General features: G+C 49.4%; 3 protein-coding genes across 6 annotated transcripts; all 3 read right to left on the bottom strand.

Annotated features, from left to right (window-relative positions):
• Positions 1 to 31: 31 nt before the first annotated feature.
• C15H6orf136 (chromosome 15 C6orf136 homolog) lies at positions 32 to 3,612 on the bottom strand. Its single transcript, XM_069488983.1, is given in 9 exon segments — positions 32 to 326; positions 412 to 481; positions 989 to 1,189; positions 1,364 to 1,452; positions 1,744 to 2,145; positions 2,850 to 3,143; positions 3,145 to 3,225; positions 3,227 to 3,277; positions 3,279 to 3,612. Coding segments are annotated over 9 exon segments (1,485 nt in total). The 5' UTR covers positions 3,462 to 3,612; the 3' UTR covers positions 32 to 212.
• A 224-nt stretch (positions 3,613 to 3,836) lies between these two features.
• On the bottom strand, positions 3,837 to 16,419 carry ATAT1 (alpha tubulin acetyltransferase 1). 4 transcript variants are annotated; one of them, XM_069489144.1, is made up of 13 exons: positions 16,301 to 16,419; positions 15,772 to 15,832; positions 15,566 to 15,657; positions 15,380 to 15,440; positions 15,169 to 15,282; positions 14,930 to 15,031; positions 9,540 to 9,585; positions 9,357 to 9,425; positions 7,732 to 7,803; positions 7,288 to 7,531; positions 4,660 to 4,739; positions 4,525 to 4,567; positions 3,837 to 4,191 (listed from the first exon to the last, which is right to left on the bottom strand). In XM_069489144.1, the coding sequence occupies exons 1-13, from the start codon at positions 16,405 to 16,407 to the stop codon at positions 4,017 to 4,019; spliced, it is 1,266 nt and encodes a 421-aa protein (XP_069345245.1). In that variant the 5' UTR covers positions 16,408 to 16,419; the 3' UTR covers positions 3,837 to 4,016. The 4 variants fall into 4 exon arrangements, with proteins under 4 accessions (XP_069345245.1, XP_069345246.1, XP_069345247.1 ...); XM_069489145.1 differs by lacking the exons at positions 3,837 to 4,191; positions 4,525 to 4,567; positions 4,660 to 4,739 and adding an exon at positions 6,513 to 6,767 and having other exon boundaries at positions 16,301 to 16,407; XM_069489146.1 differs by lacking the exons at positions 3,837 to 4,191; positions 4,525 to 4,567; positions 4,660 to 4,739; positions 9,357 to 9,425 and adding an exon at positions 6,513 to 6,767 and having other exon boundaries at positions 16,301 to 16,407.
• Positions 16,420 to 16,935: 516 nt separating this feature from the next.
• Positions 16,936 to 22,359, bottom strand: MRPS18B (mitochondrial ribosomal protein S18B). Its single transcript, XM_069488711.1, has 7 exons — positions 22,238 to 22,359; positions 21,000 to 21,108; positions 20,794 to 20,891; positions 20,609 to 20,677; positions 19,147 to 19,213; positions 18,020 to 18,079; positions 16,936 to 17,497 (listed from the first exon to the last, which is right to left on the bottom strand). The coding sequence occupies exons 1-7, from the start codon at positions 22,313 to 22,315 to the stop codon at positions 17,205 to 17,207; spliced, it is 774 nt and encodes a 257-aa protein (XP_069344812.1). The 5' UTR covers positions 22,316 to 22,359; the 3' UTR covers positions 16,936 to 17,204.

Genomic DNA, 22,359 nt, shown 5'->3' with positions numbered 1-22,359 from the left:
TGACATATGAAATTCTGTCTCATATAGTCACATAAACTTTATTATTTACAAGTTAAATTACACAGCAGCTTTACACAGCATGAGATGGAAAGGAAGGAAGGAAGGAGAGAGAAGAGGAGAGGAAGTGGGCTCCTGAGATTCTTGGCCGCCTCCACCTCCTTCTCTTGTGCGTAGCAAAGTCTTCAGTGCCACCTCCACTCCAAGGCCAAAGATTAGGCCTTGGAACACAGATTTAAGTTGGGTTCTGGCTCTGACAGCCCCAGGGCCACCAAGGCTCCCACTAGCAGCTTCTTCACAGGCGTTGGAGGTGAGTGCGAAGGCATCAGCTGCAGGGAGAAAGGTTAATGCCAGTTGAGGGGGAGCATACAGATGTTCTACCCTTCACCCCACCCAGCCCTACTTAAGACTCACTTTGTCCAGGCGATGGCGACAAATGAGGCCACTGGAATTCAGGTAGAAGGTAGAGTAGGCATCATAGGTCCTGGGGAAGGGAGAGGCTTACTGAGGGAAAAGGTGACTGGTCCCAAAGCTTAATTCAAACTTTTGTTTAAACTAATAGTTCCTAAACTTTGCTACATATTAGATCACCTGGGGAGCTTTTAAAAATTTCAATGTTCAGGTTGTGCCTTGTCACAATTAAGTCAGAATGTCAGGCACCAATATTTTTTAAAGATCCTTAGATGATTCCACTGTGCAGCAAAGTTTGGGAACTGCTGGTTTAAATCCTTACATAGGATGTTTGAGGCCAAGCCTAACAATTTCTTAGGATGCTACTCCCAGGCAAAAATTTACCAGGTTGTCAGGCTCAACTTATGAGACAGGAATTTTCATTTGTTGAGTACCTACCATGTGCCAGGTACTGTATATGTAGAAACTGAAGATCAGAGGTTTCCTAATATACTCAATGTCCCTATTATTTTTGTAATATTAATGTAAATTACATTAAAACAAGATCCCTGTTGTCAGGCACTTCTCAATTCTTTCTTACCGGTAAAGCTCATCTTTGTCACGCCTGTAGAAACGCAGAAAGAGCATGTGGATGGGCAGCCCTACGAGCCGCCAGCGGGCTTGCAGGGTCCAGTTCTCGGGGTGACGGGTCAGCTGTAGAACCTCCAAACGAAGTTGTGCAAAATAGTTCCAGGCCAGGAAACGGCAGAGGGTCAGCGACAGAATGTACCATGTCCGGCCCCTGCGAACAAGGGATGGGAAAGAAATCTCATGACGGCAGAATCAGAAAACCAAACTGGCTTCTGTCCAAGGAACGAGGAACAGTTGTGAGAAGCAGCCTGGGACCTTCTCCAGGTCAAGTGTATAGCACTGGGCCCTTTTCTCCCCAAGGCCCTACCCATGCCCCAACTCTCACTTGGTACGCATGTTCAAGATCTCATTGATGAATTCCACGTCCAAGGAATAGAGAGTGTAGTCGTGGGAGTGAAGGAAGAGGTTGGGAAGCTAGGTGGAAGAAGAAGGCATCAACTCAGTGGGGGAAAAAAGATCCTATTTCTCAATTTTCTATTTTTAAGGCCTCCTTACCCCCTTCTGAGTTAAAAGTCAAAATATCCCATGTTGAACCTCCCTTAAGCCAAACTGAGGAGTATTATTTCCTGAGGAAAATGTTTATAGCACATTTCTGTGCCTGTCTCAAGGTTCTAAAAAAGAATCCAGTTGACTACGCCCCTATCTCTAAGGATTACCCACATTCCTTTTCCACTGCAGACAAAGGCCACTTTCGTAATGACTTACTTCTTGTCTCAGTCTCTCATACATGACAGCCAGGTGTTCCTCCATACTAGGATCTCCTGATGGGGCGGCAGGGGAAGGGTGGGCAGTTCCAGGGGCTTGGAAAGGTATCAAAGCCCCAGGATAGGGGCAGGGAGGTCCCTCAAAAAGGCTCCTAAGCCCATCCAGGCAGCCACTGTGCAACTCAGGTCCTGGTCCATCCTCCCCCTTTCCTGGAGGGAGAACCACCCATGGTGAGCTGAGGGCCTGGACCTGAGGGAGAGGTAGTGGGGGAGCCGGGGGAAGTCGCAGGCTGGGAGGGCACAGGGGTGGGGGAGACCAGAGAAGAGGAGAAGATGGGGAAGTGGCTGTCGTGGAGTGAGGCCAAAGGGGCGGGAATGGTAGAGTCCGTGGAGAAACCTGGTCCTACAGAGGGAGAAAAGGGAAAAAGATAAGACTCCAGATGCCTAATGACCCTCCATCCCTTGGATGCTCATCAACAGGCCCCCAATCCCACCTACTCCTGACAGGAGAGAGAGAATTACTAGAGGGAAAAAGGAATATATTCACCTCCATCTCTCCTGAAAACAGGAGGAAACAGTTATACCTGACACAGGTACCAGTACCTCCCCCAAACACTAGCAAACACTCTTACATTTGTTTACAATTCCAACACTGGGGGCAGTTTCACCTCTCTTACAGCAAAAATCATATAAGAATGCATATTTGATTAATGAATAACCGGCCTTACTGTGGGCCAAATGTGACCTATAATCACAATTAAGTGTGAGGCAAATGTACAGAGAAAAGAATATCCAGTTGAAGCTGGGAATTCGAGTTCCAATTCTGTCCTGTAACCTTAGGCACTCTCATTCCCTATGCCTCAGTTTCCTATAAATGACGGCTGTATGAGGCAATGAATGCAAATAAAACGTAGCGACCTGTAAAGTGGCACATCAATGGAAGCTATCATCATTTCGGGCTCCTCTAGTGACAGGCACAACCCCAGGACACTGTTAAAGGTTGGACCTCATTCTCCACCGAACGTCAGGCCTGACCCGATCCCTCCACTCCCAAGAAACCCCCGGGGGGGTCTCACTCTGGGGAGGGCTGGCGGGCCGCTCGGGTACCTCGGTCCCCGACGGTGTCCCAGGGGCGCCATCTCCGCTGGGGGCGTGGCCATCTGGCCAGCCCTGGCGCAGGGGCCCGAACCGGGTCCACTCGGGCCGGCCTTCCTGCCAGGACCGCTCTCCCGGTGCAGGATGCGCGGGCTGCGGAGCCCGGCCGGTGGGTCTGGTCTAGGCCGGGGAACTCCGGGGCAACGCCGCGGCCGGGCTGCGAACCTCTCCGTTCCTGCCCTTCAAATCACCTCCAGGCACAGGTAACCCCGGAGACCAGGGTGCAACGCGGACGCGCCCGGCGGCCCCGGCCTCGACCCCGCCTGCCCGCCCTCAGGCCTGGGAGAACCGCGCGCCGGGCCGGGCAGCGCCGCCTTCCCGCCCCCGCCGACCCCTTGCCAGTCCACGCGCCCCGAGGCACAGGTGGGAAGCGGCGGTGAGGTGCCACTGCGCCTGCGCGGAAGCCGGCGCGCGCTCCGCCCCACGCGCCGGCTCTGAGGAGGGTCTCTCCCCGCCCCCTCTCCTCCCCTCCCGCTTCTGGTCTGCGCTCACCTGGGGTCGAGCCTGGTAGGCCCGGAGGCAGGGGCCGAGACGCCGGGCCGCCCCCCGGCTGGGCTGGTACATGATCTTCCGGGAGTGGAGAGAACGTCTTCGGAGTCCGGCCTCCTCACAGGGGTGAGAGCGCCCCGGAGCCGGCTTCGTGAAGGGGAAAGGAGGGGGGGATAAGGGACTGAGGGGAGGAAAACGGAGATGTTGCGCGCCTGCGCACTGTGGGCTCCAGGAGCCTGCTGAGGCCTCGGTCGGGCGTAATGCGCCTGCGCTCACCGGAGCGGAGGCTGCCTCAGAGCGCTTGCGCAGTAATTTAGCACCCTGAACGCTGCACTCTCACCTGAGGCATTTCCGCAAAAAGCTGAGCGAAGATGGAGCTTAACCGGGTGCACCGAGAGTGAGGGGTGGGTGGCATTGAAATAATGACAGTCGAACTTTTCAATAGCTTTCGTGATAAAAATAAATACTTTTATTGCTCTGGCTAAAAGATACAAATGACTTGGAGCTGATAAGAAAGCCTGTTGAATGAATGAATGAATGAACCCATCCATTATGAGGGTTGGACTTTGGCACTTTCCTGTAGTGGGGGAGAAATAATACTGACTTTGAAGGTGTGAGAAGGGGTTGTGGTCACCAAGGCCTGGTGCTGCGACGTTCGTGCAGGTTTCGAATGAACCTGGCGTTGAACATGTCCCCACCCACTGTCCAGGACTGGGCTGGTGGGGCCTGGGCCTGTGGAGGAACTGTGCACGTGGGCTCCTCCCTAGACCCATCCTGCGACATGACCTGCTCCGCACTGGCAGACCTGGTAAGTGGGGAGATGGACAGTGGGTTACAGGGCACTAAAGTGGGAATTAAGATGGCAGACTCTTCAAAGTCTTAGATGCCAAGTTTTAATGTAGAGGACACATGATGGGTGCTATACCCAAATCTAAAACCCCTCAGAGAATGCCAAAAGGAAGTACCAGAGCTGACCCTTTGGGGAAAGAGGCTCGCAGAATGTTAGGTAGAAGGATTTATGGGAGGAGCTGGTGTCCAGGTCATAGAGTAAGATTTAGGAGGAGGAAGTGGCTGAGACTGATGTTAGGAAAGGAGTCAAGGTGGTGGGAGGCTGTTAAGGGAGGGGTTTAGACCTCACCTATTCTCCGTTTCCTGTTCCCCCTGCTTCCAATCCTGGTTGCCTACAGAAATACCAGGCATGTGCGTGGGAGGGCTGGAGGAGATAGTGACTGTGGCCTACCTGATTTCAGGGTAAGGAGGAACGAATACTTACCTGCACTGGGGGGTGAGGAATTCAACCCCCCATGGCGGCTGTAGCAGCAGCTTTGGGCCACCAGCCCTGGGGGAGTCCCCCTGTAGAAGAAATGGGAGATGATGGGGAAGAGGCTACAGGATGAAAGATGGGTGGGTATGGAGGAATCAGAGGAGAGGAACAGGACAGGAACAGAGAGAAGGGGACAATTATCATTCCTAAGGGGTTCTAATCTAAGCTGAGCTCCCAAAAAAGAGGGGGAGCTCATTATATACCCCAAGATTTTCTGGAGCAGTCCTGATTTGTTGCTTTATTTTTGGCTGAGGTAAGGTGTTAAATGTATGGTTAAATGTGATCCAAATCATAAGAACAGACTCACATATAGGCAAAAAGGAATTTGTAGGACCAGGTGCCCTGATATTTCGCTCAGAAAACATGGTTACCTCAAGTATAACATATCTCAGACCAGAGGGAAATGAGTTAAAAGGCCAAGTTTAGGAGGAAAAGGAAAGTAGCCTCGGGAATAGGGTGACAGACGGTGTTGGACTCTCAGTGGAGGTAAGGGAGAGAGATCCAAGGGCGAAGGGAGGCACACGCCAGGCAATCACAGACTGGGAAGAGGAATCCAGAGATGTTGGTAAGTCTTGACATCTCAGAAAGGGCTGGCCTAGGGTAAAGGGTAGAAGTCACTAGGGAGAACTGGAGGTTCCTGGAGGGCCTGGGGAGTACGTAGAGAAGCCTACACAGAGGGATCCGGCAACTACATGAGAGGACTACAAGACTCCACAGAAGAACCAGCAATGAAGATGGATGTGGGCAGAAACCAGATCCTGGAAAGGGAGCTCTGAGGCTCCTTGGTAAAAGATGTGCAGACCTCAGAAGTGAAGAAGATGAGAGGGATAGAAGTCCCGAGATCCCAGGAAAATACAGGGTAATGCACAAACGAGGCTGACACATTAAGTTTGTTTTCTTGTGTGTGGTTCTTTTTTTTTTTTTTTCATTGAAAATGTCAATTTAGAAAATGCAAAAGAATTCACACTTTATTCAGACAACACTGAGTGGAAGAAGAAAAAGGAGGAGTGAGTGGGGGGAGGGGAGATCCGGCTCCCAAGGATTTGAGGGAACACAGCGAGGGTACCTGATCTACCACACATTCAGAGGGTAGGGAGGGGAGGATCTACTTATACCCTGGGCACGGAGCAGGGAAGGAGGTTCTTGCTACAGAGGAAGGCCAGAGGAAGCATGGTCTCTCATCTCAAGACAGTTTCAAAAGACACAAATATATTAGCATCTAGCTTCCAGGGAAGGATGGGTGTGAGAGGGGATTCCAGGATCTAATAGATCCTTGGCTTATTTTCTGAAAAATGGCTAAGAGTGATCCTAGGGTGCTTGCTGGGATCTACTGCCAAAAAACAAACTCCCTCAGAGCCTGTGGATCTGGAGGAAGTGGTGGTATAGCCAGTCTCCTTTAGAGACCCCAAAGCAACATCGATTTGGGGTTCCCTGGCACACAAAACACGTGGAAATTAAGAGTCTGGCAATGTTGAGTGGATCCCTTTGGGGGGATGGTAAGTCCCTGTCCTACTTGACTTCTCTGAAGCAGAGCCCACTCGTTGGGTGGCATTAGCAGGCCCAAACGGCAAGTGTGGCAGGCAGCACGAAGCAGCATTAGAGCCACCAACAGACACTACAGTGGGGAAATATGGGGTTTATTCCATGGGTGAGATTCCTTAAAAGGTTTCCCTCGCAGAGGAAGCCCTTGGACCTTCCATGGTATTCTAGAGTGACAGCAAGCAAGAGTGCTTCTCTAGAAAATGAGCATGAGCCACCCAACCAAGGGGGCTGGCAACAGATCAGGCTGTCTGTGAGGAGAGTATTCGGAGCCCAAGTTACGCGAGAAAGGGTGATTTCCGTGGTAAGAAAAGCTACAAAGTGTTAGGCCATTTGGGACCCTGACAACCCAGTTGTCCAAAAAAGGGGGAAGAGGGAATCCTGTGGGCTCTGTTAGCTTCCACTGGGTCCTAGAGGATGCAATAGAAGAAGGGGTCTGAGGTTCTCAGGGAGGGGCTCTCCTGGGGAGGCGGGAGGGCGGCTGTCAGTATCGACTCTCATCAGAGCGGGGGAGGGAGCTGTGGAAGGATGTTATGGGTGGGAGGAAGGGAGAGGGAAAATGGGGGAGAGAGAAAAACAGAGAAGTCAGAGGTGAGGAGAAAGCCAGGGAAAGAAAGAAAGGAGATGCCCATTTCCTGCTGCTGAGATGGGCTCTTGGCTCACAAGGCACGGACGCGGGGCCAGTGGCTCCCCAAGCTGTGTCAGAGACATGCCCCTAGCAAATGTTAAGCCAAGATCTCCCGCATCTCAGAAGGCTCAGTTCCCCCTTCCCAGTGGATCGCTGTGTTCTTCCTGCCCTTCCACTCAAATCTCACATTAAAACTAGGGTCCCTAGGCTCCATATAAAGTCTTGTTCTGCTCCTTCGCTGTAATTTTTTTCCAGATCACATCCATGAATATTTTTCTTGAAAGGTTTCAGGACTCCTCAATCCCCCTATCTTACTGTTCCACATCTCTGATGGATTCAAATTGCCCTTTGCCATTTCTAACATCCTCTCTGACACTCCTGAGGCTCCCTAACCCCCCAACTCCTATTACCTGGTGCGGCGACGTTGGGCTGGGCTGCCCCCAGGGTCAGCAGCCAGCAGAAGACGGGCGGTGGGGTGCGGGGGGCAGAGGCGCAGGGAACGCAGCAGCTCCTGCTCTGGCACGAAGGGGCGGAGGGGACCCCGTTCTGGTGAGTTTCCCAGGCTGCTGGAGCGAGGGGGTGGGTGAGCTGGAGGCGTGGCACGGCGAGGGGCTCTATTTAGGGGCCAGGGAGGCTCCACAGCTACTTTCAGAACTGGGGAGAGAGAATGAAGAGCAAGACAGAGAAGAAAATGGAGAGGGAAAGAAGAGAGAGAGTCATGACAGCAAAGATTAGGGTAGCAAAAAGAGAAAGCCTTTGGAGAGAAGGAACCCTTACCCTGCATCCCCCCAAGCATTCTCTCCCCTTGAGTTAAGGTCCCCCAGGCCCATTCACCCTACCCCAGCCCCTCTTACATTCTCGGTCGCTAGAGGAGTATGGCTTGATGTCTCCCTCTGCTCTCTTGGGTGGCAGCTTCCTTGGTGGAGCTAGTGGGGGAGGGGACGCAGGCAAGGCAAGCATTAGGAGACGCACTCTGCACCCCTCCTCCCAGCCGCTACCCCCACAACCCCAAACCTCTGCTCCCTGACGCCACAGTTCCTGCCATGGTCAAAGCAGCGCATGGCAGCACCAGCACACCAAAAGGGGACTTGGGGGGATGCCGGAGCACTTTCGAGGAGAGCCAGAAGGAGCAGGCCAAACACAGTTAAGGGAGAGAGATCCAAGGGGAGACTCTGGGGCCTGGGAACGCAGGAGAAGGCAGCCAGGGGGCGCGAGGTCTTACTGTCGGTGCGTGCTGTCAGGCCCCCCTGGGGTTCTGGGGCCGTGCAATGGTCCCAGCCGGGCCAGCGAGGACCCCGGGTTCCTCTAGATGAGATGGACAAAGCCCTTGGTTAAGCAGGAATTGCTCTGGAGAGGTCAGGGGAGGTTGTGGTGGGGCAGAACCTCTCCTTCCTCTGCAAAGACGGGAAGAGACTGAAGTTTGATTAAGTTAAAAAAAAAAAAAAAGGGTGAGGAGAGAATGTGGACATCTGAAAAAGGGCTACCAGAGCAAACGGGAGGCTGGCGTACTGTCCCAAGCTCAGCCTCCCTGTCCTCGCTTCTCCACTTGCTCTCCCTCTTTCCCTCGCCAGAGCTTCTCCCTCACGGGTGCATGAGAGAGAGAGAGAGAGAGAGAGAGAGGAGAGAGAGGAGAGGAGACAGAGAGAGAGAGAGACTGCTCAGCACCGAAGGCGCCCCGCGGGCCTTTGAAACCAACGGGAGTCCTCTCCGAGCCTGACATGGTGATGCCCCTAACTGGGACAGACTGTTCTTTGGGTGGAGGTGCATGACTCCGTTTCCTAGCCACAGGGAAGGTGGACGCTAGCCAGAAAGCCAGCTCAGGAGGGGGCTCTGTGCCAGCGAACACCGCACGGCCAGCAGGAGGATGTGCCGCTCCACCTTCGTGAGGTGACTGCAGTGAGGAAGAGGAAGAGGAAGAGTGGGGCTCAGACTGGGGGTGGGGGTGAGTGTGTGTGTGTGTGTGTGTGTGTGGGTGTGAGAGTCTGAGATGGGGACCTGAGCAGCATTTTAGTGCCTTCTAGGTTTGGTTTCTCCCAATCAAGTTCATCATTTTGTTGGAAGTTTTATAAATTTCAAGCGTTATCTTCTAAACCTAATATTTAAACTTTGGGCTGCTCAGGTCACTCTCCTATGACATGGAAATGGAAGGGCTGCCTGTACTTGCCTGTCCCTCAGTGGTTGACAGAAAAGTCAGGAATTAAAAGGGAACGTGACTCTGGCCTACTTGGATGGAGCCGAACTAGCAAGAGGCTCCGCTGGCCTCAGCTGTCACACGGGCCCTGACGAGCGCGCTTATTGAAAGTCTTGCCAAGTGTAAAATTCACCGAGCTCCCATGAGGGCAAAGGCAAACAAGTACGACTGCTGGAGACTTGTGTTGCCTTAGAATTTTCCAAAATTCACTGGTGGCCCTGCACTGCTGTGGCCTCTAGAGCAGCTAGCGGGCACTGCGCTGCGCTGCACCCTTCCAGGCGGCTTTACCGGCGGGCGTGGGACCGGCCGCGGCAGCACGGGAGTGTCGAGTTGCCCTCAGAGAGGGAGCAGGGGGCCCTGTGAGGAAGGAAGCGGTGGCGCCCCTCAGTGAGGGGCCAGTGGGACCAAAAGTCCACCTCTTTCCTTCCCCTCACTTCAACTACACCATCAGCGCAAGGTAAGAGAACTTACGATGTTGATGGGCAAAGAAGCCTTCAAAGATCACAAAGTTGTTCACCTAGAAGATGAAACAAAATACAATCCTGCATCACTTAATGACGGGGATATGTTCTAGAAATGCGGTGTTAGGCGATTTTGGCATTGCGGGAACATCCTAGAGCGAACGCACACAAAGCTAGATGGTATGGCCTGCTACACGCCTTGGCTATATGGTTTCAGCCTATTGCTCCTCGGCTACAAGCCTACACAGCACGTCACTGCACTGAGTACAGTAGGCAGCTGTACCACAATGACAAGTGTTGTGTATCTAAACATAGAAAAGCCACAGTAGGCCGGGCGCGGTGGCTCACGCCTGTAATCCTAGCTCTCTGGGAGGCTGAGGCGGGAGGATCGTTTGAGCTCAGGAGTTCGAGACCAGCCTGAGCAAGAGCGAGACCCCATCTCTACTAAAAATAGAAAGAAATTATATGGACAGCTAAAAATATATACAGAAAAAAATTAGCCGGGCATGGTGGTGCATGCCTGTAGTCCCAGCTACTCGGGAGGCTGAGACAGGAGGATCGCTTGAGCCCAGGAGTTTGAGGTTGCTGTGAGCTAGGCTGACGCCACGGCACTCACTCTAGCCTGGGCAACAGAGTGAGACTCTGTCTCAAAAAAAAAAAAAAAGAAAAGCCACAGTAAAAATATGTTATTATAAATGGATGAATACAATGTAGTATATCCATTAAATGGAATACTATTCAGCCATAAAAGGGGATGAAGTATTGATATATATACCACAACATGGATAAACCCTAAAAACATATGCTAAGTGAAAGAAGCCAGAGACAACAAAAAGCCACATGTTCTATGATTTCATGTATATGAATTATCTAAAATAAGCAAATTCAGCCAGGTGCAGTGGCTCACGCCTGTAATCCTAGCACTCTGAGAGGCTGAGGTGGGAGGATTGCTTGAGTTCAGGAGTTTGAGACCAGCCTGAGCAAGAGTGAGACCCCATATCTCTACTAAAAATTGAAAACTTAACTAGGCATTGTGGCTTGCACCTCTAGTCCCAGCTACTTAGGAGGCTGAGGCAGGAGGATCACTTGAGCTCAGGAGTTTGAGGTTGCTGTGAGCTATGATGACAATGATGCCAACTGCACTCTACCCAGGGCGACAGAGCACGACTCTGTCTCAAAAAATTAAAATAAAATAAGCAAATCCATATAGACAGATCAGTGTTTGCGAGGCTGGAGGAAGGGAAACACAGATGACTGCTTAATGAGTAAGAGGGGATGTTTTTGGTAGTTAAAATGGTGAATTTTATCTCAAAAAACAAAAATAAAAACAAAAAACCCAGACCCGGCTTTTAAGGTCTCCTAGGACGCAGGCTAATGGAGTCATGGTAAACAAAATTTCAGGAAAAGATGAGACATCCAAAATGATCAAAACAGAACATATTAGCAAAGCTAACAGTTTAAGTATACAAATACTGAGAAAAATTAATTCAGCAGGGTTCAAATGGGTGGGGCTAGTCAAGGGGAGAGATGCTAGAGTCCAGGATACTACTTTGACAACTAGTAACTATTAATTTTAGAGTTAATCTATTATATTATCACATTCAATTTGGCCTTCACAATATTTACTTATTTATTTATTTATGAGACAGGGTCTTGCTCTGTTGCCCAGGCTGGGGTGCAGTGGCACAATCATAGCTCACTGCAGCCTTGAATTCCTGGGCTCAAGTGATCCTCCTGCCTCAGCCTCCCAAGTAGCATAGTGAGCCACTATGCCTGGTTAATTTTTAAATTTTTTGTAGAGACAGGGTCTTGCTATGTCACCCAGGCTGGTCTTGAACTCCGGGCCTCAAGTGATCCTCCTGCCTCGGCCTCGAAAGTGCTGAGCCACAGTGCTCCAGACTTGATTCTTGCTGTGGTGTTTCAGCCAGGAATACAGTGTAGGCTATGGGTTCAAATCCAGACTCCACCACTTATTAGCTGCCTGAACTTGGTCAAGTCACTGGTTTTCATAAGCCAAAAACAGGGTTAACAGTAGTACCTACCTCAAAGAGATGTGCAAAGATCCACTGAGATGATGCATATATACCACACAGAGCTCAAGGAACCCAATAGAGCTCATGAAACGTCAAAGAGTTCATGAAACCACACAGAGCTCATGAAACCACACAGAGCTCATGAAACATCATTTGTTCTTATTTACACCCTACACTGCTCTGGTCTTACACGTTAACTGGGTAATGTGTTTGATGTTAAATACCGTGTGCCTTCTACTGCTCTCTGCTACTTTTTTTTTTTTTTTTTTTCAGACAGAGTCTCGCTTTGTTGCCCAGGCTACAGTGAGTGCCGTGGCATCAGCCTAGCTCACAGCAACCTCAAACTCCTGGGCTTAAGCAATCCTACTGCCTCAGCCTCCCAAGTAGCTGGGACTACAGGCATGTGCCACCATGCCCGGCTAATTTTTTCTATATATATTTTAGTTGGCCAGATAATTTCTTTCTATTTTTAGTAGAGACGGGGTCTCGCTGTTGGTCAGGCTGGTCTCGAACTTCTGACCTTGAGCGATCCACCCGCCTCAGCCTCCCACAGTGCTAGGATTACAGGCGTGAGCCACCGCGCCCGGCCTCTGCTACTTCTTAATGGAAAAACGTACTGTGGGAGGAAGACCCAGCCCATCTCTTGCCTTGACCTTACTGTAACGTCTACGAACCCACTCTCCTCCTCCCGCAACAAGCACGCGCCCAGCACTCCAGCCACACCACACTGCTTGCAGTGCCCGGAAAGGTGGTTTACTGCCTCTCTGCCTTTGCTTATACTGGTTCCTCTATATGAAATACACTTCAGCCCACCCCACTTTGTCCACCTGACAAATACTCGCCTTTTAAGATTAAACATAGGTTGAGCCTTTCTTACCCAACTCCAGCCCAAGGTAGCACTCACCACCATAGCCTTAGGCTTCCTCTGTAATCGTCTGCCAAATCGTGTTTCAACAGATTAACCGTCCGTGCTCCTGTCCAAGGCTAACTTGCCAACCAAATCTCAGCCTGTCCTGCCCACTCAACAACATTGCTTCAGCAATTCTCCCCACTTTCTCTGATATCAAATTTTCTCTCTCCCGAATCATTCTTAATGTTGTTAGTTCTTCTCTCTGAAAAGGATCAACCCTCTCTTGATCTACTTCACCCTCTAGCTTTTGCTCTATTTCTTTTCCCCTTAAAGCAGCCTTTAAAACAGTGGCCTATTCTTGCTCTCTCCTGTTCCGAGCTTCTCATTCTCCTAGACCCACCCCATCCAGGCGTCCACCCGCTGCTGCACCGAAACTGCTGGTCAAGATCACATGTGGCCTAAGGCAGCTAAATCCAATGATCACTTCCTAGACCTTTCTTAGCTCACCGATTAGCAGCATTTGACCCAGTAAACCATTACTTCCTCCTGGAAACACTTTCTTCAGTGGCCTTCAAAGTCACCTTTTAGGTTTTCATTTATGTCACTAGGGACTCCTCGGTCGCATTTACTGGTTCCTCCGCTCCTCTCTCGCTCCCCTCCCCGCCCCCACTGCCCCCAGGACCAGCAGGCAAGAACTCCCTCATTTCTTAAAGAGGGCCCAAAGGCTCAAGTCCCTGGGCCACTTCTCTATACTCTTCCTTTGGTGATCTCATCCTGCCTCATTGCTTTAAATACCACATGTGTGCTGAAAACTCTCCACAGCAAACCCCTCCCCGATCTCCAGGGAAGCGCCCAACTGCCTCCTCAACCTGGACATACCACAGGCATCTCCAGTTAACATACTTAACACGCACTCCTAATATTTCCCCCAAAGCTCATCTACCACAATGTCAGTTAATGCAACTTCATCCTTCCAGCTGCTCAGGCTTTGGGGTCATTCTAAACTCTCTTTCTCCACATACCATCTACCAGGACATCTTATTTGCTTTACCTTCAAAATATTTAAAATCTGGCCACTCCTTACCATCTCTACTGCTACCACTTTGGTCTCAGCTGCCACCATTTTTCATCAGGATTATTGCTTCCTAACTAGTCTACTTGCTTCTACCCTTGCTCCCCTACTGCCTGTTCTTAACACAGCAGCCAAACTGAGCTTGTTAGAAAAAAAACAAGATCATAGCCAAAGTGATCTTGTTCTTCACTTAGAGTAAAAGCCAAAGTCTCTTCAGTAGCCTATAAGGCCCCAAATGTCCTTCCTTCCCCGTTACCTTCTCTGATCTCATCTCCCACACTGCCCCTCACTCATGCTGCTCCAGCCCCATCAGCCGGTTCGCTCTTGTAGGGACACTCCCACCTCATGGCCTTTGCATTAGCCATTCTCTGAATCGAGGATGCTGTCCCTCCAAAAATTATTAATGCTTGGCTCCTATTCTCACTTCCTGTCGGTTATTGCTCAAAGGACAACCTGTCAGTGAGGCCTTCCCTGGCTATCTCATTTCAACCTGCGATCTCACACACGCCTGTCCCCACCTTGCCTCTCCTAAGTCCTTTTCACTTGATCCCATTTTTCCAGAGCGTTTATTATTAACCAAAGTACATACTTCATTTATTGTGTTTGTCTGTCTCCCCAGCTAGAATATAAGCTCCACAAAGGCAGGAACTTTTGTTTGTTTTATTGAGTAAAGTATTCCTAGTACCTAGAACAGTGCCAAGCACTCAATAAATATTCGCTGAATGATTAGGACGGCATGAGTAACATTTTACTACACTTACTTATAAACAAGATGACTTTGCCCATATTAGACCAAAGCTCCCTAAGGGCATGGAATGTATATTATTCTGGACCCTTAAGAAATATTGACTATGGGAGGCCAAGGCAAGCAGATCGCTCAAGGTCAGGAGTTCAAGACCAGCCTGGGCAAGAGCGAGACCCCATCTCTACTAAAAAATAGAAATAAATTATCTGGACAACTAAAAATATATACAGAAAAAATTAGCCAGGCATGGTGGTGCATGCCTGTAGTCCCAGCTACTCGGGAGGCTGAGATAGGAGGATCACTTGAGCCCAGGAGTTAGAGGTTGCTGTGAGTGAGGCTGATGCCACAGCACTCTAGCCTGGGCAACAGAGTGACACTCTGCCTCAAAAAAAAAGAAAAAAAAGAAAAGAAATATTGACTGACTAAATGAGTAATGGCGTTGAAAGCAAGGAGGTGAAAAATGAGCTAGCTGTGTTTTGGTTGAAAATGAGGTATAGGAGACAACCTATGCTAAAGAATCAAAATAGATGAGAGAGAAATGACTGCAGGATGAAATATGAGAGAAAGAGCTTAGTTGTATAAAATGAAACCTGTGTGATGAGGAATAAGGAACTTTCTGAAGGTGCCACTTCTTTGCCCCAGATAAGAAATAAATTCAATAGGAATGTACAATTGAGATCTACCCTTTGGAACCTCTAACCTGTGGGACTGTGGTCTCCAGGTTGTAGTGCTTATTCAGGAATTTCAGCAGCTTCTGTGATGGTCGGTCAATGGCCAGTTGGTGTGGTTCAACTCGCTCCTTCTGCAGGGAACAGGAGACTCGGGGTAGGAGGAAGTATGGGGAGAGCATGACAACAGGAACCCGGGCTTCTGAAGGGCTAAGAGCAAAAGAGCCTTTGTTCCTTATTTTGGGTGGACCAGTGAAGAGACAAGTGATACCTGCAGCATATACTGGAAGAGTTCTCGCCCATGGCCATGGCGTTGCACAGACTCATGGATGTAAAAGTCCAGGATGCAAAGTGGTTCAACCTCATTATGAGCCTCACGATCATCCTAAGAGGTAAACAATAACTATCTTTTAGGACCCAGGCATCTTTGCTGCCTCCTAACCTCCAGCACATACGAACTCCCAGCTTCCAGTAACACTCACCAGTACAAAGAGCTTCTTGTATCCAACTTTGAGGAAACCAATAATGGCTCCTTTTCCAGCCCTGTAAGATGGGGAAAATAAAGGACAAGCTAGTGGCAGCTATCTGGAAGAGGCAGAGTCAAAGATGCGAGGAGGGCTGAGGGAGGAAGGAATTAAGTAGGGGATGCAAGAGCATTTGGCACTCACGGTCGGGCTGAAGTGTCTTTGAGCACATAAATAACATGGCGGTTACTCTGCATCCTCGATGCACTGGTGATGGGAGCGGAAAGATGCTGAGCCTGCCAGGAAGATGAAGACAGACTGTGCACGTCCCTCCAAAGGACCTAGGCCTCCCTTATTGACCATCCCCACAGAGGTCCCCCACTTTACTTCATCTAAAGACTCCCCAATACCTTGGCAGATGCCTTGCCCAGTTCATCTACAATTGTCATAATTTGCTGCTGCAGATCAACACTATAGAAAGAGAGGAGAGAAAGAGTCAGATACTCACTGAATTAGAGGGTCCCAGGCAGTCACTCCTGGGAACCTGGGACACAACTCCAACCCAGGTTCCACACTAAGGCCCTCTGCCTTTGCCTGGGAGTCCTCCACTCTGATTGCCCACCCCATCCCTCTGGAACCCAAACTTCTGTCACACCTTTCAAGGTGGTATACCCCCTCCTGCCTTAAGGTTATTGTGGCAAGCAGGAAGGCTGGGTCAACCACATCCTTTGGCTGGGACCACATTTTGGGCCAAGGGGTGACAGCTCAGACCCAAGCACTGCTCAACCCCACTAGGTCTAGGGTCAGAGGTCACCAAAAGGGCGAGCCAGGACATCATAACGAACGGGCCAGTAGTCAGTGAGAAGGGGGCGTGGTTCCTGGGCCAGGTTTGGAGAGGCACCAGGAGAGAAGGGCCATAGGTCGGGTTTGAGATGTCACCGAGCCGACGTTGTGGTTCCGGGTCGGCGGGCCGGGGGCCGCAGGTGCTGGTCCAGCACTGTGATCCGCTCCGGGAGCAGCGCGTCCACATCGAACGGGAACTCCATGGCCCATTGTGCGCGGCCGGACCCACCCCGCGCGACGTCACTTCCGCCCCTCCCCTCGCCCTCCGAGCCTTTATCTCCAGCAGCCCCGCCCACAGACCCTGCCCCTAGCGTTCTGGCAGCCAGCCTGGCTTAGGGACCTCGGTCTTCTCACCAAACCAGCTGTCCCCTCAGCAACGCCACCCCTCCCGTTCCCCCCGCCCCCCGCCATGGCAGTGGGCGCCATGGCAACGCACTTTTCCTGGGCCCACTCTCCCACATTTTAGCCACTCAGCGAACAGCTAGCTGGCCATGGAGTGAACATTGTGTGGGGGCGCTGGAGCCCAGAAAGGCCATCATGATAGAATGGCACAACTTCCCGTCCCGGTGTCTGGTCCCCGGAGTCACTGGCAGGGCTGCCTTAAGCATGACCACTCCTCTTGCGACTGCAGCACCCATTTCTTTGCTCATATGAAAAGAACAAACACCACTGGCGGGCTACTACCCTCACCCCCACCAATGGCATTTATCTGAAACTCATCCCCAAAAAAGTCAGAGACAGGAGATGCAGCTTTATTGTAGAGAAACTGTGTTGGCAGAAGTGTGAAAGCAACACCATGTTTAGCCCGTCTATTCACAATACACGGGGGCTGGGGCTTCCCATACACATCTGGGCTTCCCTCCGCAGCCTCGATCTATCCCCTGCAACAACGTTCATTTCCTTCCTGCGTCTGCCAAAGGCAAAACTCCTCAGGGTAACACCCCACCGTGTAACCCTAGGCACTGCTTCCTAACCGGGCTCCCTTCCCAGGCTCTGGCTCCTACGGAGCACTCTGGCCACCCGTCTGCTCAGTGGAGGCTTCAGCTGGTGGTGTGGGAGGCACCTTAGGCATTGACTCAGGTGGGGGGCCACTCTCTTCTAGGAGATGACCCTGATAGAGCCGACGAAGGCGGGACAGTTCTCTCTCTGGTGGCTGTTTCCAGCTGTACCACGGGTACCAGGGGTTGCCAGAAACCAGGGTGGGGGCTGGCGGAGTAGCACTCACAGCTCCGTGAGAGGTACTGAAGTCAAGGTCCCGGGGTTCAACCTGGGGAATGTGGTAACTAAGGAGACCTAAGGGATTAAAACAAGAAAGTCAAGAGGGGAGTGAGAAGGACAGACAGTAAGAAGAAGGAAGGAAGTATAAAAGGGAGGGAGCAGTCAGAGCCACTGGGTACGCTTATGCATGCTGTATACCACAAAGGTAACCGGCCAGGGGGGCGCGTGTGGGCTGCAAAGCTGTGCAGTCCTGCACCAGGACTATAAAGCTGTATCTGCCCTACCAGAGGGGCACCTTTTAAACTCCTGTGATGGTGCCACGGGCCAGAAATCTATGCAAACATCCTCTGATCTCGCTATGGCACTGGGATCAGCAGTTGTAAAATCAGAGGGAAGGGTAAGGAAAGGAAGATAAAAAACAAGGGGACAGGACAATGACAAAGTAGGAGATTGAGGAGAAGAATGTGGAAAGAAATTCTTGGGAAATGTTGAGTCCTACTTTCTGAGATAGGTAGGTGCATTTACATCTACCCTCCAGCCCTAAGTCACCTTCCTCATGCCTAACAAAACTTCCTTGTGCCACTTGCTCACACTCACCATGATCCCTGGCTTTCTGGATGGCCTGGGTCAACTTCTTGTGCTGCTTCATACAGACCCCTGTGGGGAGAAAAATGGTAACTTGGTCCTCGTTCTTATAAGGCACAGTAAATGAAAGAACACAATTGCATCTCTACGGTGACAGAGGGCTGGATTTGGAAGACTTGGTTTTACCTAATGACCCCATTCCCTTGACCCCTCCATGGGCCACAGTTTCCCCATGTGCCCAATGATCCCCCTTCTCTGAGAGCTAAGATGAACATTTAAGAGGATCTAGCCACCACAGAGAAGCCATTTCATGGCAAAGACTCCTAGACAGGGAGCAGAACAAATCAAAGGGCAAGTGTGGTTAATTAGACGGTTCAGCTGGAGAAAGATCCCATAAACGAAGAGATTTCAGATTTAGGGAAGGCTATCAGAGTAACAATAATACATATCAAAATATAGTCCCTTCAGCTTTTGACAGCTTGAACATAAGAAATTCTGACAAACACTGATCGTACTGCCACCCCCAATAACAGTGGATTTGGATTCTTTGCAAATATATCATGCTTCAAGAGCAGGAGTTGGCAAAATTTTTCTGAGTAGGGCCATACAGTAAATACTATAGGCTCTGCAGGTCCTGTGGTCTCTGTCTCGGCCACTCCACTCTGCACTGTGAACTGGAAGCAGTTGCAGACAGTATGAAAACAAATGGACACCACAGGGCCAGATTTGGCCTGTAGCTAGTTAGGGAATAAATATAATCGTGAATTGTTAGGTTTACAGTTCCAAGTTTGGAAAATCTAATTCAATTGACAATGATATAGAAGAATTTATCTGACAATTTGTGAAGAAAAGCCTTTTGTAAAAGTGAAGCGACCCTATAGAAAGAAAACCATCACCACCATTTATCTTTTTAAGAAATACATTTAGTTTGCCTAAGAAGTACTTGCCTGTATCTTTTGTCCACATGTAATTGTTTTAGCAGGTGAACATCCCCATCAAGCCAAGATTTCCAAAAGGTTCAACCAGACTTTTTATACCACACATAGGAGCCACTGAACAAATACCTTTCGTCCAACTGCACAAATTAGGAATGCCCCAAGGAAAAGTTATTCTGGTGATGACAGGGATGACGGGCTAACCTGTGTACGGAGCGTGGAAGATGATGCCTGTATGGGCACAGACAAACTGTTCCAACAGCTTCACGTTCTGTGGGAGGAGTGGTAGAGAAACATGAGGAGAGAGCAGCAAGACTTTTGGAAACTGAAAAAAAAAAAAGTGCACAATTCCTACACATTCAAACGGACGACACCTTCACCCCTCTGTCTCTCCAGAATCTACTCCTTCTTCATGTTCCGGCAAACTTTTCTCCTTTCCTGGCCTTGCAAGCATTTCACGTGCACATCCCATATTCTGTCACTGTGATACCCACAGACAGCTCTTCTGCAGGGTCATATTCTAAAGTCAGCAGTAAGGGAAACAGCTGGGCATGGTCATTGGTAATCCCAGAAAATGACATCGCAATGTGCACGTATAAATGATTAATGTATAAAACACCATGATGAACATAATGTATATGTTGACTAAGAACAATTTTACATTTTAATTACATAGAATGACTCTCAGCCAGCAAATTCATCAAAGGAAATGAGACTCTTGAGGAAAAAGCAGGTACGTTTGTGCAGTGGAATGGGAGGTAGAATCACCTGCACTACTCAATGTATAATCTTTCTCTCCCCCTTGTTTATATAATTGGTTATAACCTCTTTTTATAAGCAATTGTATATAGTTGAAACGGGGAAGTTATCTATGGGACTCCCCTATAACCTGTGTCAGAAGGGTCTGTAGAACAGTGAGACACCCCAATCTGCTGATACTCAAATGACCTCCACTTCCCTGATGACCAGCTGGCAATATAGCTTTTGTGTGTGTGTGTGGGAGACATCCTTTGATATATAAAGCCGTATAGCTTCTGCTCTAATACCTGTACTGCAAGCTCAGAATACTTTCCTATTATCATTGTTAGTATGTAATGTTTTCAAATTCTATCCTGAGCAAGTCCTGTCCTTCTCACAATGTTGAAGGCTTTTTGAAAAAACAAACAAAAAAAACAGTCTACTATTAAGAGGCATTTGGAGTGCAGGGAAAAAAAAAAGGAAAAATAATAGAAAAAAATAGTAATTAACCTTGCTGCATATACCTCAACTCCAACCCCAGCTTCCAGCACGCCACTGAACATCAACATGACAACAAAATAAAGAAAACCTCAGGAAAAAAGTTGGCCAATATACTTGTTAATAACTGTGATAGATATATAAATGAACCTTTGGGTATTGCTCTCCTATTAGAAATAGGCATTTCTCCTACCCGGCAATTTACACTGTAAATTTCAGAGACATGGGATAAAGCTTTTTAGCACAATCCACAGTGAACAGTGAAAGGCTGGTGGGAGAGAGGTTTTTATAATGCCAGAAATAGTTACTGCAAAATGGACTGTAAGGGCTCCAGGATATGAAGTGTGGGGTGCTACAGTAATACCTTTAGCATTGCAAAGGCACTCCAAATCCTTATTCTCCTATCCTAAAGAGAAAAGATTCTCCTTACCCTAAAGTCAACATGCAATTTATGATCCCGGCAGATGGGGCAGGGATTCCCAGCAACTTTGTTTCTACGCTGTGGAGAGAAAAAAAACAGCAGTTGCAGATGTTCAAAGCCGTGTCAGAAAAAAATCAGTGGTACTGTCACTGTGGCCTCCACCCCCACTCCACAACCCACCCTCATAAACTCACAATACACATCTTTCGAGTCCGCTGTGGCGGTATACCACCTTTGTGGTTGCGGCGGTAATCAGCCCAGACAGGGCGGGAACCATAGCGGTTCTGGTATTCTGAAATGAAAAACCACACAAGGTTATTCTTGGGTGGAAGTATAGGGGGTAGCTCTGTCCACTTATCTCAAACCCTACCTGACCTTCCCCTTCCCCATTTAGAGTTACCTTCTGATTCCAGGTATTTCCAGGGTTCATCTTCATAAGGGGAAACGGGAAGTGGGGGCAAAGAATCTTTCTCAGCGGGGGCTTTGGTGCAAAAACTTTGAAGGGGAGCCTATAATGAAGGAAAAACAATGAAAGAATGAGTTCAAGAAAGGGACTCAATTCTTTTGCTTAGCACAATTTGTACAGAGAGAGAATGTATGCCGGTTGTGTTAATGGAATATATCAGGATTATATACAAAGTACTTCTGTTGGAGTTAAATTGACATAAATCAACAACCACTCTATTTCCAATTGGATCCTGAAAGAGAAGCTAATGTTGCAGGATAACTATGCAAGATGACTGGGAAGCAATTTTATTTGAGAAGACGATTAAAAAACCTGGTAACATGGAAGGAATCTGTGCTTTCTGGATATGAACTGAGTCTGGTGGAAGGAGAAAGGAAAAGGGAGAATGTCTAGCTTCTTGGACGTTAAGATGTGTGGTGGAGGGGATGTATAGAGTGAGTATCCAACTCAATCCAATCCCCAGTCACTAAGTTGCCCAGTTTTATAAAAAGCTGAAGGTCATCATTCCACAAGGCAAAACAAAACTTGAGTCCTAACGCTAGCTTTAAAGCCACCAGGGCTGTTATTAACTCTGCGGCGACCTGTTACCACTCTTCAGTCCCACGTTAGGGAGTGGCAGCTGGGCAAGCCTTCCTATCTCGCCCTGCCCCACCAAGAACCTCCAGGATGGTAAGTACTGGAGGCTAGAGGGTAACCTCAATCTGAAAGACTGTTAAGCTCTTGTAACTCCAATAAAAAGTGATTTAGTAAGGTAAAGAGAACGGAGAAAGTGGTCCCCAGGTCGTGAGAACGCATCCTGATTTTACTGGGAGATAGCAGGGCTGGTAGAAATTAGGGTTCCTCAAACCAAGGACACCCCAGATTTAGCCCCCACCTACCTAGTTAAGAGCGGGATGTGTATGACCCAGCAGTCAATTCCGTCACCTAGCTAATTTGCTGAGATGGTAATCTGTGAAGAGGATGAGACCTACCCTTGGTTCTTAGCCCTCAGCAAAGAATTAGAAAATGCGCACAGTCTGGAGTAGGGAGGTGTTCAAGAAGTAGTGTTGCCCAGACAGCCAAGACATAAGCACTTGGGAAGATCTCCGCTCGTGGACTACTGGCAGTGGGGTGGCGACCTAGGAAAGGTATAACTAACTTGGGGTTGTGCAGATTGTCCTTCAAGGAGTTACCTGAACTCCGTAGGCACTTCGGAAGGGCGAAAGGACAGGAAGACGCCTTAGCAGCGTGTTTACTGCGGCGGCCGCCATCTTGAGACGTGCGCCCACCGTAGGGATGGCCGGAAGAGTGACTG

The sequence above is a fragment of the Eulemur rufifrons genome, chromosome 15 (assembly GCF_041146395.1).
Source record: "Eulemur rufifrons isolate Redbay chromosome 15, OSU_ERuf_1, whole genome shotgun sequence".
Taxonomy (NCBI): domain Eukaryota; kingdom Metazoa; phylum Chordata; class Mammalia; order Primates; family Lemuridae; genus Eulemur; species Eulemur rufifrons.
This window is presented reverse-complemented; position numbering and strand designations above follow the sequence as displayed.

Coding starts and splice junctions, on each gene's coding strand:
- ATAT1 (XM_069489144.1), bottom strand. CDS start 16,407: ATGGAGTTCCCGTTCGATGTGGACGCGCTGCTCCCGGAGCGGATCACA. Junction 15,833..16,300: donor GGAACCACAACGTCGGCTCG/GTGACATCTCAA, acceptor CTCTTTCTATAG/TGTTGATCTGCAGCAGCAAA. Junction 7,532..7,731: donor CTCCTCTAGCGACCGAGAAT/GTAAGAGGGGCT, acceptor CTCTCTCCCCAG/TTCTGAAAGTAGCTGTGGAG.
- MRPS18B (XM_069488711.1), bottom strand. CDS start 22,315: ATGGCGGCCGCCGCAGTAAACACGCTGCTAAGGCGTCTTCCTGTCCTT. Junction 20,678..20,793: donor GGACTCGAAAGATGTGTATT/GTGAGTTTATGA, acceptor TTCTCTCCACAG/CGTAGAAACAAAGTTGCTGG. Junction 17,498..18,019: donor CCAGAAAGCCAGGGATCATG/GTGAGTGTGAGC, acceptor TTAATCCCTTAG/GTCTCCTTAGTTACCACATT.